We start from the raw sequence: 16,712 nt of genomic DNA, 5'->3' as shown, positions 1-16,712 counted from the left end.
AAAAAATTCTCAATCAAATACAGGGCAGAAAAAATACAGTTTTCATGCAATAAATTAATTGAAAACCTAAAAGTGCTTTTTATATTACATAATATTGTCTGTATGTATGCATATGAAATTCATTTAGTGTGGATGTCACACCTAAATAACAAAAAATAATTAAAAACAGATATTTTACCTAATTTTCTTGCAAAAAATCCACCTGCCTGCCCTGATTGAATGACTCTCTCCAATCTTTACAATATTTCTTACAGTGTCTCATATCTATGAACCACATTTTATTTATATTCTTATAAAAAAAAACCTGTTTTTTCATGTCTTTTAAAAGCTGAATAGAGATCTGTTCGAGCCAAAAAATCCAGTGTAAAACAAGCATTACTTTGATTACAGTATTGATCGTAGTGCTGTTGGATCTCTTGCTCTTCTTAAATTATTGTTTTTATTTCCCTTTCCTCTCCTATTCCTTTTTATTATCCCTAAAAATATACTGTCTCACTCAACACTCAACATAAGTATGTTCAATCTTGAATGTATGTATGATCTATGTTTTATGTGTACATGTGTACTGTGACATCTTATCGTATCAAGCCACCATTACCAGTAAACAGCAACAGTATTTCCTTCTGCAAATCATGCTGGTCTCCACTATTAACACCCTCTCTACTGACAGTGAGCGTGTTAAGATGAAGATGATGTGATGTCTTCTACCTTATATGAATATCACAAACCTTTTTTCTCTGCAGTCTTCACCACAGACTCTCTGATCTTTGCAGGCTGCGAGCAGGGACACACTGAAACCACAAAGCAGAGACGTTACTGAAGGTTACACTGAACGTAAATATGATAAAGTAGTAAAGTAGTAATTATGCTCCCTCTCTGACCTGTGGCCTCAGTCTTATGTGCTTCCTCCTCAGGCTCAGGCACAGGTTTGATCACATCCACCGTCGCCTTGTCCTCGTCGTCGTCTTCATCGTACTCCTCCTCTTTTTTATCTTCAGGCTCGTCTATAGATTTCTGGGGTTCAGCCGTCGGCTCCTCAACCTCATCCTCATCCTCATCCTCATCCTCACCCTCACCCTCATCCTCATCCTCATCCTCATCCTCATCTTCCTCCACAGGAGCAGCAGTCGGACTGGTAACTGATGGCGGAAGTAACAAGTGGCTTCAGCATAGATTTGTATTCATTTATATGAGGTGATTGATTACATTCAAAAAAAAAGGACCAATAAACTGACAGCAGTCAGGTTTTGTTTTTCTGCTTCAATCTGAGAGAAAAGTTTGAAATTTTAGATGTTTATTTTGTAATAATCACACATGTAGCACTAAGGTGGGTTTCATGTTCACTGTCATTCATCCTTTTCATCAACAGCTTCAGGCTCAGTTAAAGGTATACTATGCAGGATTTTCCTAAAAAAAACAATGCATACAAAAATAATCCCTCTCAATCGTCACTTATGACCCAGTAGAAGTGTGTGGTGGTGTATTTATCTACAAAGATTCTGCCCTCTGCCTGTATTTTCTTATTGTCTTATTATTTCGCTGTTTTCGGGACATTTCTGGGCATCAACCTTTGGGCAGTGGGTGTGTAGCTCCCAGCCAAAAACAGCATGCAGGGTGTGAGGTCGGGACTCGTAGCGATCAGGTTACATCTCTATCTCCGTCTCTCTCCTCTGCTCTGCTCTGCTCTCTGTCTCTGTGTCATGGATGTGTAAAGAGCAGCAGGTCTGTGTGTCTGTTTGACCAAGGGCGGGGCTGAGCTACACACACACAGAGCAGACAAGCCACAGCAGACAGGATGAAGCTCTGCAATCACACTAAATCTGGCAATGCAACACCTTCCCACAGGGTTATGAGGAGGTGTAGGCGTGTTTATTTGTGCCTTAGAACGTAACTGCTGTGAAACAATCAGAAAATAACATTTTATTTATTTGATTCACAGCTTTGTTCTCGCTACCGCCACTCCCTCTCTTCATTCACTCTCTAGCTCACTCGACCACCCCTGCTCCCTCTCTCTCTCTCGCTCTGGTGTCATTGAGCCGGGAGGAGGAGCAAACTTTGAACGGTGAGTTTTGAGACAGCAGCCGACAAATCCATAGTATACCTTAAATGCAGGACACATCTACAATTGTGTATAAAATTAAAATCTTGTCTTTTGTCATTCATGCAAAATGTCATCAATAATGATATAATAACAATACACCACATTTCTTGTCTGAAACATTAGAATACACTGGCTTTAGCTACAATTATAATAATCAAGTGGGTCAAGTGACATTTGGTTGTTCCACATCCACAAATGGTATTATGAAAACTATTTTATATAGATCTTCTTCTGCCTGGAATTATTAAATTGATTAATAACAGACTTCAAGAAGCTGCTGAAACAAAGACTGATGAGTTCTACATAGGTATGTTTTTTGTCTTGACATTTTTTTGGTTGTAACAAGTTGTTTTTTCTGCCTTATTATTGAGAGCACTTGGTGATGTTATTATTTGAATTTGACGTTTTCTCTTGTATTGAATAATGTTGATAAATGTTGACTTATTGTCATTTATGCCATTTAGCTAATGGGGGTCCAAACACATTCAGCCAAAACATGATTCCACAGGAATCTATCAAGTTAAATAACAAAATATGTGGAGGAGAAATCCCTGCAGTTTTGTGGTAAAACAGCATTTTTACTGGCTGAACCCTTCAGTGAATTATGTGGATTCTTCTTGTCTGATAAACTGCATGAAATAAATTATGACAGTGAAAAACTAACCTTGGATTTTTTTTTGTTGCATATTGTGAATAAACCTGAGACTGCAGACTGCAGAGCCTCTGAAGGATTTTACACAATATGAGAGTGTTAACGTTTTAACCCCTGACAGTACACATGAATGGTGTTTGACGTGTACAGTATGTTAGTTTCCATTGTCCAGCATAAAACAAATATTATTTAGTTGTATAATGACTATATTTTGCTGCTTAATAAACATTAAGCATTAAGAATAAACATAAAACATACTGTACACACTGAATTACAGCTGAAATGATGGCACTGACAACACATCTTAACTGAACCTCATTCATATGTGAAATAGTGCAACACTGGAACCAACTGTTTGGAAGTACAACAGCTAAATGACTGTGTGATACTCACCAGTTTCTTCTGTTTCAGCCTCTTCAGTCTGGCTCTCATCATCATCATCAGCCTGTCTGATCTCCTCTTCGTCCTCGTCTGTGTCTGCTACAGTCTTTGTCGCCTCCTTCTGGACAAGTAATGCTGCTACAGAGGGGGCTACAAATACAGAAACAAACACAGTGTAGTACAGCACGGTACAGTCACACAGATGTAAATCTTATTTTTTTAATGTGCTGTAATTTTTTGGGAAACAGAAGTGGGACTGATGTTTCAAAAAAGACAACAATGCCCCACATGAAACACACCACCACAACACAATTCTACTGCAAAATAAAGAATTTGGTTTCATTTTATTCAGTATTCAGTATTCAATATTCATTACTTTTTGTTTTTGTTGTTGTTTTTACTGTTCTTGTCCTACTTTTTAATCCCTTTCTCCTTCCCTATCATATTATTGCTTTAATATTGATACAATATTTTATAGAAGGATAGTTAAAATGTCAGATGTCACAACTGGTCAAGGCAGATGGCCGCCCACCTAGAGTCTGGTTCTGCTTGAGGCTTCTTCCCGTTAAAAGGGGAGTTTTTCCTTGCTGCTCATGGGGGAATGTTGGGTCTATGTAAATTCAAGAGTACAGTCTAGACCTGCTCTATGTGAAAAGTTCCCTGAGATAACTTTTGTTGTGATTTATAAATAAATCATTATTTCATATATAAATAAAATTGAATTGAATTGAATTGAATTATCTTTGTCATCTCTAAAGATGATTTGAAATGACACATGCCAGCCAATCAGAAATAAGCATCCTGTGTGGCCATGTTATGCTGTAATGTAATCAGAAAAAAACAACTGCTTTATTAAATGATGTTTGCATCTATATTGATTGTTTGAGTCTTTGCACACCTGAATGTGCTAATTACTACACTAGTTTATGTATGTAAAGGACACGTTCAAAATTTTTCAAGTCTTTTTCAAGTAAAACAACAGTCAGGAGCCCAAATGAACAGTGAAACATCCTCCTGTTCATACTGACCATTAGAAGATCCCTTCATAATGCATTTACGATGTAAGTGATGGGGGACAAAATCCACAGTCCTCCTTCTGTGCAAAAATGTATTTAAAAGTTTATCTGCAGCTAATATGAAGCTTCAGCGTCCAAATGAGTCAAATCAAGTAGATATCTTTCAATGTTACAGTCTTTTTAGTGTTTTTATTACTATACTTCCACCGCAGCTCAACAGGGAAACACTGTCCGAGGAAACACAAAGAGGGAATTTGATGCTAAAAAGACTGTAAATGGGTCAGATATCCACTTGATATGACTAGCACATGCTGTATACACATTTATTTTCTGATTTTCTTCTCTCCTCTGCAATGTAATTTAAAATAAAAGCAACAAATTATGCTGCACTGTACCTGTTAGCAAGACGCCTTCATCATAATCATCTTCCTTATCTTCATCATCATCTTTTTCATCCTCGTCATCCTCTAGGGAAGCTAAGGACTCTGATGTGATTTCATCTTTATCAACTGTGTCATCTTCTTGATCAAATGTGAACTCAAATGAGCTGGTTTCAAAGTCATCATCTTTATCATCATCATCATCATCAGTTGTGTCATAGGAGATGTCATCATCACTGAAGACAGTCTCTCCTTCAGACTCTTCATCTGTTTTAGAAGCAACGTCATGGTCATCATCACCTAAGACTCCGCTGTCTGTGCTCTCAAAGGGAGAAACGTCCACTTCTTCCTCCTTATCATCATCATCTTCATCTTCGTCATGGACGTCCTCCCAATCCTCATGCTCAAAATCGTCGAAGTCACTCTCAAAGTGGAGCTCGTCGTCTTTGAGGTCGCTGTCTTCCTCATCATCTTCATCGTCCGCAAAGTGGTCAGATGAGGCGACGGATATGTCCTCGTCTGATTGGTCCAGATCATCATCATCTTCATCATCATCATCCTTAGAGTCTTCACTCAGTTTGACGTCGTCTTCCAGGTGTTTGTCGTCATCGTCATCGTCATCAACTGCAGGCAGTGGAGGGAGCTCTTCCTCATCTGCGAGTTTGTGAACATCAACATCATCATCATCATCCTCATCATCAATGGCGACAGGAGGAAGATCCAGGTCGTCTTCGGTGTCTTCTGCAATGATGCCATAGCTATCAGATGATACGACACCCTCAGTTAATCTGTCATCCTCGGTGTCTTCTGCAATGATGCCATCGCTATCAGATGATACGACACCCTCGGTTAATCTGTCATCTTCGGTGTCTTCTGCAATGATGCCATCGCTATCAGATGATACGACACCCTCGGTTAATCTGTCATCTTCGTCGTCATCATCCACGCTCTCTTCCTCCTCCTCGCTGGAAAGAAGTGCAGATTCCGTGACATCCGAGGTGTCAGTGAATGCATCGTCACTGGTATCATCATCGTCATCTTCGTCCTGTTCGTCTTCATCATCTTCTTCTTCTTTTTCAGGGAGAGTTATGTCTTCGTCACTGTCTTCGATGTCAACAGGTACGTCAGACTCCGAATCAGGAGACACAGCTAACTCTTCATCCTCAGAGGTGGAACTAGGTTCAGGAGAAACTTCTTCATCATCATCATCATCATCATCATCATCATCATCATCCTCCTCAACAGCAGCAGGTTCCTCAGCAGACTCTTCTACATCATCATCATCATCTTCATCTTCATCTTCATCAACAGCATCTGCCTTCTCTTCCCCCTCCTCTTCATCATCATCTTCATCAGTCACAGGTGCAGGTGCAAGTGCTTCAGGTTCCATTTCCTCTTCCTCGTCTTCGTTCTCTTCATGCTCCACCTCAGCAGCCACATCCGCCTCCTCTTCCTCCTCCTCTGCCTTCACCTCATCCTCCTCTTCATCTGCAGCTGCTTCAACTGGTCCTTTTTCCTCTTCCTCCTCCTCTTCCTCTTCTGTTCCTTCTACCTCCTCCTCCTCTTCCACTCCTCCTGCTTCCTCCTCTTCCTCTTCCTCCTCCTCATCATACTCCTCCTCCTCATATTCTTCCTCTTCATATTCGTCTTCCTCGTCATATTCCTCATCATATTCATCCTCATCATACTCCTCTTCATCCTCTAGTTCTTCCTCCTCTTCTGCATACTCATCCTCCTCCTCCTCCCCAGCAGCCTCCATTTCATCTCCCTCTTGTCCTTCCTCCTCTTCATCCTCCGCAACTTCAACCACTGGTTGTGTCTTGGCTTGCATCCCTATAACTACAAGAAAGACATTAATGTCATTCTAACTGTCACATTAATGATGTGTTTGTCTGTAAAATAAAAATTAAATAAACCACTGAATGGAGAATTTGCAGCTGTGTCACATGTCTCTTGAGGTTTTGGAGACCTGGAAGTTCACAAATGATGTTGAGATAAATGAGTTAAATGAAATAGTCCAATAACTTCACACTAGATTTGTTTTCAATTACTGATGTACTGATGTTAAAGGACTACAATGAAACTTTAACATTTAAACCAGTTTAGCATCTTTCGTTTTATCCAGCAACAGTATTGATAGTGTGACCCAGATTTCTTAAAGGACAAGTTCACAATTTTTCAGTCTGTCTTAAAACAACAGTCAACAGGTTTCACTAGCTAGAATCATTCCTGCTGTTCATACTGGCCATTAAAAAATCCCTTCCAAAATTGTTTCTGATGTAAGTTATGGACAAAAAATTCCACAGTCCTCCCAGTCCCATCTGTGCAAAAATGATTTTAAAAGTTCATTTGAGGCAAGTATGAGGCTTCATTAGTCTGAATAAATCAAATCAAGCAGGTATCCTCCAAACTTACAGCCTTATACCAGTATAGTGATTCCTTGTTGAGCTGCAGTGGAAGAACAGTAAAAAAAAGGGCATTCTGTACTAAAAAGACTATCAATATCCTCTTGATTTGACTAATTTCGAGGTTTGAATCCATATTAACTTCATATAACCATTTGATTCATTTTTGCACAGAATACCGTAGATTGTGTTCCACATCACTTACACTGGGAAGGGATCTTTTAATGGCCATTCACTAGCAAGGACCACACCATCAACAAAATGCATTTGAATTATTTACTAAGGAAAACAATTGATGTGCATAGTTCTTCTGGTTGCTGACTGCGTTGTGGAAAAGCCTATGGGGAATCCGCCGTAGAACCCGGGCAACAGTGGACCCCCTCGGGGCCCTAGGAAGAAGAGGAAGAATCAGGAAGAAGCAGGGAGAGAGAAATAGGGTGGGGGGGAAGGGCGCAGAGTACGAGAATGAGAAAAGAGGAGAGGGTTGAGTGGTATTTATAGGAATGCCGGAAGTAGTGTAGTTGTGGTGTGGTCCTGCTCCTGAAACTTCGCTGAATAGCTTCAATTCACTAGCAAGGACCACACCATCAACAAAATGCGTTTGGATGTTTTATTAAGGAAAACAATTGATGTGCATAGTTCTTCTGGTTCCTGACTGCGTTGTGGGGAAACCTGTGGGGAATCCGCCATAAAACCAGTTACTTAAGATAAGATTGAGCAGATCTCAAATCTTTAAAATCTGAATGGGTGTAGCGATGATACGTTTGGGAGGAACAATGGCCCATGAATTGTATGAAGGCCGAAGTGGCAGCTCTGATCCTGAAGGAGTGTCCAGCAAAATGAACGGGAGAAATGCCAGACAAGTAGATACGTGGCGGAAATGCTTGTGGAGCCAGAAACGAGTAGCCACTTGTCCAGATTCAAAGATAAAGAGAGGATCTGTCAATGATAAACTGTGGGATTCTGGAAGTGCAAGTATTTTGCATTGGTCTCAGAAGGATTCAGCAGAGACTGAACTTTAACTTTACTGAAAGTAAAATAAGATATGGCTGACCGGATCTGTTTTAGTTTACTTTCAGTAGTCAAGTCAATTTTATTTAAATGGCGCCAAATCACAACTAAGTTATCTCGTGGCACATTTCGTATAGAGCAGTTGAAGACCATACTCTTATTTTACGAAAACCCAACATTCCCCCATGAGCAAGCACTTGGCAATGGCCATGAGGAAAAATTCCCCTTTAACGGGTGGAAACCTCGAACAGAACTGGGCTATAGGTGGGCGGCCATCTGCCTTGACCAGTTGGGTTGAGAGACAGGGAGATGGTGTCATCTTAGAAATAAGATAAGTCTGAAAAGCAGGCATGGCCGCTTGGGTCGGAGTGAGGAGTTGAGGCGGTGAATTCGGAGCATATGAGCAAACTGAAGAATGCAAGTGAGAACATGACTTCTACATTATTAGCAATGTGAGGAATGCAATATCTGGAGCAGATGGTGTGGACGCTGACTGACAGCAAATTGGCAGTAAGAGGAAGGCGGCAAGGATTTTTTTAGCTCATTCTTGTCATAAAAGTTCTCTGAGGAGTGAATTTAAATGAGAATGGTTGGACACCAGGCCCGGCTGTCAGTTAGGAGTTTACAGAAGAAGTAGATGCCACTAAGGTAAACATGGATGGTATGTGTTTGATGGCCATCACAGAAGGGATATATGTAATGAAACTGTCATTGTGACGAGATCGAATGACAGGTACGTTATGCTGTATATGTTGTGAAGCAATGATGCTGTATAGATCTCATGAACAGCTGGAGATGTTTTAAAGAATTTCCTGCAACTGCGTGATCTTGACTCGCCATTTGGAGAAGAACCATCATTTTGGAACCCCCCCAAACCAGCAGAAAGAACAGCATCTATGTAGAGCTGATGTTGTCTGGGGCATGTCTGCTGTGGTTGTTGGGAGTGGGCAGCGGGGGGCGTTGGCATTCTGGAGCCAGATGCCCTAGCTAAAGCTGGCTGCTGCAGTTGCTGGAAGTGGGCAGCAGGGGGCGCTGGCATCCCGGTGCCAGATGCCCTGACTATAGCCGGCTGCTGAGACTGCTGGAAGTGGGTGTCAGGGGTGCTGGCATCCCGGCGCCCGATGCCCCAACTAAAGCTAGCTGCTACGGTTGATGGAAGTGGGCGTCAGGGGGCACTGGAATCCTGTAGCCAGGTTCCCCTGATAAGGCGGGCTGTTGAGATTGCTGCAGCTGGATGGCAGGGGGCGCTGGCATCCCGGTGCCCAATGCCTCGACCAAAGCTAGCTGCTGCGGTTGCCGGAAGTGGGTAGCAAGGGCGCTGGCATCCCAGTGCCAGATGTCCTGACTCAAGTTGGCTGCTGCGGTTACTAGGAGTGGGCAGCAGAGGGCGATGGCATCCTGTAGCCAGGTTCCCCGGATAAGGCTGGCTGTTGAGATTGCCACAGCTAGATGGCGGGGGGCACTGGCATCCCGGTGCCAGATGCCCCGACTAAAGCTGCTGCAGTTACCGGAAGTGGGTGGCAAGGGCACTGGCATCCCGGTGCCAGATGTCCTGACTCGAGTTGGCTGCTGTGGTTACTGGAAGTGATCAGCAGGGGGCACTGGCATCCCGGTGGAATCCCGGTGCCCAATGCCTCGACCAAAGCTAGCTGCTACGATTGATGGAAGTGGGTAGCGGGGGCGCTGGCATCCCGGTGCCCCATGCCCCGACTAAAGCTAGCTGCTGCGGTTGCCGGAAGTGGGTGGCAAGGGCGCTGGCATCCCGGTGCCAGATGTCCTGACTCGAGTTGGCTGCTGCGGTTACTAGAAGTGGGCAGCAGGGGGCACTTGCATCTTGTAGCCAGGTTCCCTTGACAAGGCTGGCTGTTGAGATTGCCACAGCTGGATGGCGGGGGGCGCTGGCATCCTGGTGCCCGTTACCCCGATTAAAGCCAGCTGCTGCGGTTGATGGAAGTTGATGGCAGAGGGCGCTGGCATCCCGGTGCCAGGTTCCCCTGATAAGGCTGGCTGTTGAGATTGCAGCAGCTGGATGGCGGGAGGCGCTGGCATCCTGGTTCCCAATGCCTAGACCAAAGCTAGCTGCTAGCTAGCTGCCCTTACAGTTGACTACTGTGGTTACTGGAAGTGGGCAGCAGGGGGCACTGGCATCCCGGTGCCCGATGCCTCGACCAAAGCCAGCTGCTGCGGTTGATGGAAGTGGGTGGCGGGGGTGCTGGCATCCCAATGCCCGATGCCCCTACTAAAGCTAGCTGCTGCGGTTGCCGGAAGTGGGTGGCAAGGGCGCTGGCATCCCGGTGCCAGATGCCCTGACTCAAGTTGGCTGCTGCAATTACTAGAAGTGGGCAGCAGGGGGCGCTGGCATCTTGTAGCTATGTTCCCCGGACAAGGCTGGCTGTTGAGATTGCCACAGCTGGATGGCAGGGGGTGCTGGCATCCCATTGCAAGGTTCCCTGATAAGACTGACTGTTGAGATTGCTGCAGCTGGATGGCGGGGGCGCTGGCATCCTGGTGCCAGGTTCCCGTGATAAGGCTAGCTGTTGAGATTGCTGCAAATGGATGGCGGGGGGCGCTGGCATCCTGGTGCCCAATGCCTAGATCAAAGCTAGCTGCTGCGGTTGATGAAATTGGGTGGCAGGGGTGCTGGCATCCTGGTGCCCGTTGCTCCGATTAAAGCTAGCTGCTGCGGTTGATGGAAGTGGGTAGCGGGGGGCGCTGGCATCCCGGTGCCAGATGTCCTGACTTAAGTTGGCTGCTGCAGCTACTAGAAGTGGGCAGCAGGGGGCGCTGGCATCTTGTAGCTATGTTCCCCGGACAAGGCTGGCTGTTGAGATTGCCACAGCTGGATGGCAGGGGGTGCTGGCATCCCATTGCAAGGTTCCCTGATAAGACTGACTGTTGAGATTGCTGCAGCTGGATGGCGGGGGCGCTGGCATCCTGGTGCCAGGTTCCCGTGATAAGGCTAGCTGTTGAGATTGCCGCAAATGGATGGCGGGGGGCGCTGGCATCCTGGTGCCCAATGCCTAGATCAAAGCTAGCTGCTGCGGTTGATGAAATTGGGTGGCAGGGGTGCTGGCATCCTGGTGCCCGTTGCTCCGATTAAAGCTAGCTGCTGCGGTTGATGGAAGTGGGTAGCGGGGGGCGCTGGCATCCCGGTGCCAGATGTCCTGACTTAAGTTGGCTGCTGCAGCTACTAGAAGTGGGCAGCAGGGGGCGCTGGCATCTTGTAGCTAGGTTCCCCGGACAAGGCTGGCTGTTGAGATTGCCACAACTGGATGGCGGGGGGTGCTGGCATCCCATTGCCAGGTTCCCTGATAAGACTGACTGTTGAGATTGCTGCAGATGGATGGTGGAGGCGCTGGCTTCCTGGTGCCAGGTTCCCCTGATAAGGCTGGCTGTTGAGATTACCACAACTGGATGGCGGGGGGCGCTGGTATCCTGGTGCCTGTTGCCCTGATTAAACCTAGCTGCTGCAGTTGATGGAAGTGGGTGGCGGGGGGCACTGGCATCCCGGTGCCAGATGTCCTGACTCAAGTTGGCTGCTGCGGTTACTAGAAGAGGGTAGCAGGTGGCGCTGGCATCCTGTAGCCAGGTTCCTGGGATAAGGCTGGCTGTTGAGATTGCCACAGCTGGAATGGCGGGGGGCACTGGCATCCCATTACAAGGTTCCCTGATAAGACTGACTGTTGAGATTGCTGCAACTGGATGACGGGGGGAACTGGCATTCTGGTGCCAGGTTCCCCTGATAAGACTGGCTGTTGAGATTGCTGCAACTGGATGGCGGGGGGCGCTGGCATCCCGGTGCCCAATGCCTCGACCAAAGCTAGCTGCTACGGTTGATGGAAGTGGGTGGCGGGGGTGCTGGCATCCAATGCCAGATGCCCTGACTCGAATTGGCTGCTGTGGTTACTGGAAGTGGGCAGCAGGGGGCACTGGCATCCTAGTGCCCAATGCCCCGATCAAAGCTACCTGCTGCGGTTGATGGAAGTGGGTGGCAGGGGCGCTGGTATCCCAGTGCTCAATGCCCTGATCAAAGCTACCTGCTGTGGTTGATGGAAGTGGGTGGTGGGGGTGCTGGCATCCCATGCCAGATGCCCTGACTCGAATTGGCTGCTGTGGTTACTGGAAGTGGGCAGCAGGGGGCGCTGGCATCCTAGTGCCCAATGCCCCGATCAAAGCTACCTGCTGTGGTTGATGGAAGTGGGTGGCGGGGGCGCTGGCATCCCAGTGCCTGATGCCCCGACTAAAGCTAGCTGCTGCAGTTACCGGAAGTGGGTGGCAAGGGCACTGGCATCCCGGTGCCAGATGTCCTGACTCGAGTTGGCTGCTGTGGTTACTAGAAGTAGGCAGCAGGGGGCACTGGTATCTTGTAGTCAGGTTCCCCGGACAAGGCTGGCTGTTGAGACTGCCAAGGCTGGATGGCAGAGGTTGCTGGCATCCCGGTGCCCAATGCCTCAACCAAAGCTAGCTGCTGCGGTTGATGGAAGTGGGTGGCGGGGGTGCTGGCATCCTGGTGCCCAATGCCTCGACCAAAGCTAGCTGCTGCGGTTGATGGAAGTGGGTGGCGGGGGGTGCTGGCATCCCGGTGCCAGATGTCCTGACTCAAGTTGGCTGCTGCAGTTACTAGAAGTGAGCAGCAGGGGGGGCTGGCATCCTGTAGACAGGTTCCCCAGATATGGCTGGCTGTTGAGATTGCCATAGCTGGATGGCAGGGGGGCGCTGGCATCCTGGTGCCAGGTTCCCCTGATAAGGCTGGCTGTTGAGATTGCTACAGGTGGATGGCAGGGGACACTGGCATCCCGGTGCCAGGTTCCCCTCATAAGGCTGGCTGTTGAGATTGCCACAGCTGGATGGCAGGGGGTGCTGGCATCCCAGTGCCAGGTTCCCTGATAAGACTGACTGTTGAGATTGCCGCAGATGGATAGCGGGGGGTGCTGGAATCCCGGTGCCAGGTTCCCTGATAAGGCTGGCTGTTGAGATTGCCGCAGCTGGATGGCAGGGGGCGCTGGCATCCCGGTGCCCAATGCCTCGACCAAAGCTAGCTGCTGCGGTTGCCGGAAGTGGGTGGCAAGGGCGCTGGCATCCTGGTGCCAGATGTCCTGACTCAAGTTGGCTGCTGCGGTTACTAGGAGTGGGCAGCAGAGGGCACTGGCATCCTGTAGCCAGGTTCCCCGGATAAGGCTGGCTGTTTAGATTGCACCAGCTAGATGGCGGAGGGCACTGGCATCCCAGTGCCAGGTTCCCCTCATATGGCTGGCTGTTGAGATTGCCACAGCTGGATGGTCGGGGGTGCTGGCATCCCGGTGCCAGGTTCCCTGATAAGACTGACTGTTGAGATTGCCGCAGCTGGATGGCAGAGGCACTGGCATCCTGGTGCCAGGTTCCCCTGATGAGGCTGGCTATTGAGATTGCCGCAGCTGGATGGTGGGGGGCGCTGGCATCCCAGTGCCAGGTTCCCCTGATAAGGCTGGCTGTTGAGAGTGCTGCAGGTAGGTGGCGGAGGGTGCTGACATCCCAGTGTTGTTTGCCCTGGATGATGTAGGCTGCTGGTGTTGGTGTTGATAAATTTGTAACCTGGTGCTTGTAAGGGCAGACATTACTGAAGTGACTTTAGATCAGTTTTATTAGTAATTGGCGACCAGGTGCACATAACGATAGAAGTTACCAAAGTGAAGTTAGATTAGTTCTAACTTGGAACCCGGTGCATGTCACTGCAGATGTTACCGAAATTATATTAGATAAGTTGTATTAGTGACGTGCGACCCGGTGCATGTAACAGCAGACGTTACTGAAATGACGTTAGATTAGATGTGCCAGGTTCCCCTCATAAGGCTGGCTGTTGAGATTGCCACAGCTGGATGGCCGGGGGTGCTGGCATCCCAGTGCCAGGTTCCCTGATAAGACTGACTGTTGAGATTGCCGCAGATGGATAGCGGGGGGTGCTGGAATCCCGGTGCCAGGTTCCCTGATAAGGCTGGCTGTTGAGATTGCCGCAGCTGGATGGCAGGGGGCGCTGGCATCCCGGTGCCCAATGCCTCGACCAAAGCTAGCTGCTGCGGTTGCCGGAAGTGGGTGGCAAGGGCGCTGGCATCCTGGTGCCAGATGTCCTGACTCAAGTTGGCTGCTGCGGTTACTAGGAGTGGGCAGCAGAGGGCACTGGCATCCTGTAGCCAGGTTCCCCGGATAAGGCTGGCTGTTTAGATTGCACCAGCTAGATGGCGGAGGGCACTGGCATCCCAGTGCCAGGTTCCCCTCATATGGCTGGCTGTTGAGATTGCCACAGCTGGATGGTCGGGGGTGCTGGCATCCCGGTGCCAGGTTCCCTGATAAGACTGACTGTTGAGATTGCCGCAGCTGGATGGCAGAGGCACTGGCATCCTGGTGCCAGGTTCCCCTGATGAGGCTGGCTATTGAGATTGCCGCAGCTGGATGGTGGGGGGCGCTGGCATCCCAGTGCCAGGTTCCCCTGATAAGGCTGGCTGTTGAGAGTGCTGCAGGTAGGTGGCGGAGGGTGCTGACATCCCAGTGTTGTTTGCCCTGGATGATGTAGGCTGCTGGTGTTGGTGTTGATAAATTTGTAACCTGGTGCTTGTAAGGGCAGACATTACTGAAGTGACTTTAGATCAGTTTTATTAGTAATTGGCGACCAGGTGCACATAACGATAGAAGTTACCAAAGTGAAGTTAGATTAGTTCTAACTTGGAACCCGGTGCATGTCACTGCAGATGTTACCGAAATTATATTAGATAAGTTGTATTAGTGACGTGCGACCCGGTGCATGTAACAGCAGACGTTACTGAAATGACGTTAGATTAGATGTACTAGTAACTTGCAACCCGGTGCATGTTACTGCAGATGTTACTGAAATGATATTAGAGTAGTTGTATTGGTAATGTGCAACCTGGTGCATGTAACGGCAGACGTTACCGAAGTGACGTTAGATTAGTTATATTAGTAAAAGACAAGCCGGTGATGGTAACTATAGATTTACTAAAGTGACATTAGACTGGTTATATAAATAACTTGCAACCCAGTGCAACTGACGTAGGCGTAACTGAAGTGACATTAGTTTAGTTTTATTAGTAACTGGCAACTCGGTGCCAGTAACAATACGTTCATTAAAGAGGCATTAGATTACTGAGGCATTACTGAAGTGACGTTAGTAAGAATATCTAAGTGGGTAACTGGCAACCCCGTGTCTTTAGTTGAAATGGCTGGATGTTTCTGAAGTGTTGTGAGAATAGCTGACTTTTCTTCTCTAAAATGAAAAAATAATGGAGAACAGAACAAGAATTTGGCAACCCGGTGCCGGTAATCACAGATTTACTAAAGAGGTGAAATTAAATTGATGGAGAATAGAATAAGAAATTGGCAACCCAGTGCCAGTACACAGAAACTAGATAAATTGGGGATGGAATGATAAGAAAAGGGGTTGTTGAAGTGAATGAGGGAAACCTGCAAACCTGGCATCTTGGTGCCAGTGGTTTGTTTACTGGGAAGTTTGTGTAGAGTAAGGAACTTGAGGCTGCTAGAAAAGTTGCTGATGATGCAGGTTGTGGCTGTGGAGGCAGCGGTGGTTCTAGGATGTCATGCTTGTCAACTCTGGTGGTGACTGGCTCTGGCAATGAATCCGGAAGCGCAGGAGGTTTGGTTCTCTTAATATATCCATGGGTTCGGTGACTGTTGTTGATGCTGAGTGTAGATGAAACAGTCCGACTTTATTGTTGCTGTGGTTGAAGGGAATGCCTTCCCTTACGAGAATCGTTGGAGACGGGCGACAGTTCAGTCTCTGATGTCGGGCTCCTTTTGTGGATGTAAAGACAGCCGAGTCAACAGGAGGGCGCACCGTGGGTTCACGGTGATGGATAATAATCCAGACTGTAGAGGGCAGCTGATGAGGAGAAGTTGAAGCTGCCTGCTCCCACGGCTATGACTGTCGCATCCACAGTTTTTTGGCCCTCACTGATGGAGGAGAGGAGGACTGAGATCTACCAGGAGAGTCACGTTAGGGAAACATGAGTGGAAGTGCCCATGAAGCCAGTATGTGCACTGCTGAGCACAGCAGCTCCACTGGTGCGCTCTTTGGTGTGACTGCTGTGTCGTGGCTGCAGGAGAGGAGAACTGGTTTCAAACAAATCTTCATCTGAATCAGACGTGTTGATCTGCAGTTCGTGATCCATGGTGAGTTGAGTTTTTGAAATCGGAATTCCAACATTTGTCCAAGTTTTTTATAATGTAATCATGCAATTATGCATTTGTCTGTCAAGAAATTTGAGACAAAACTGCTAATATCTGGTGGTAGCTTGAGCTTGTTTCTGAGAAATTAGACTGAAGCTGCATGCACGTCAAGCGTGGGAGATGAGGAGAGGGTTAGGTGGTATTTATAGGATTGCCAGAAGTAGCGTAGTTGAGGCGTGGTCTTGCTCCAGAAACTTCGCTAAATAGCTTCAATTAAGAACAAGATGAACGATTACAGCAAGCAAAGCGTGTTTCTGTTTTCATATGTGCACCTGAATATTGTTTAAAGAAAGACAGGGAAAATCAACCTTTCCTTTAATGTGTTGCTTACATCACAACTTCACCCTTTTGGGGTTCAGACTCCCCTGTTACACAACAAACTGGTCCCCATACAACAATGGCAGGTCAGAACTAAAGTTACCCTGAGGTAGGGCTGTGCGATATAATATATATCATGTGACAAGAGAAGAATGTCTATCGTTTCATATTATGCTCTATCGTTTATATCATTGTGACGCAAATAACATTCTT

At 47.2% G+C, this 16,712-nt stretch overlaps 1 protein-coding gene across 10 annotated transcripts in view; it reads right to left on the bottom strand.

The window, feature by feature from the left end:
- The window catches only part of LOC137169234 (sarcoplasmic reticulum histidine-rich calcium-binding protein-like), a 47,396-nt gene that overhangs the window by 15,520 nt on the left and 15,164 nt on the right, over positions 1–16,712 (bottom strand). For all 10 annotated transcript variants that reach the window (XR_010924418.1, XR_010924419.1, XM_067572289.1 and 7 more), the window contains 4 exons: positions 4,546–6,369; positions 3,147–3,284; positions 882–1,139; positions 729–791 (listed from right to left, as the gene is read on the bottom strand). Coding sequence is in view for 8 of the 10 variants with exons in the window: in XM_067572289.1 (XP_067428390.1) it covers positions 729–791; positions 882–1,139; positions 3,147–3,284; positions 4,546–6,369 (2,283 nt within the window). In the remaining 2 variants the exon portion in view is untranslated. The remainder of the gene's footprint in view (positions 1–728; positions 792–881; positions 1,140–3,146; positions 3,285–4,545; positions 6,370–16,712) is intronic.

The sequence above is a fragment of the Thunnus thynnus genome, chromosome 18, assembly GCF_963924715.1.
Source record: "Thunnus thynnus chromosome 18, fThuThy2.1, whole genome shotgun sequence".
NCBI classification, from domain to species: Eukaryota; Metazoa; Chordata; class Actinopteri; order Scombriformes; family Scombridae; genus Thunnus; species Thunnus thynnus.
This window is presented reverse-complemented; position numbering and strand designations above follow the sequence as displayed.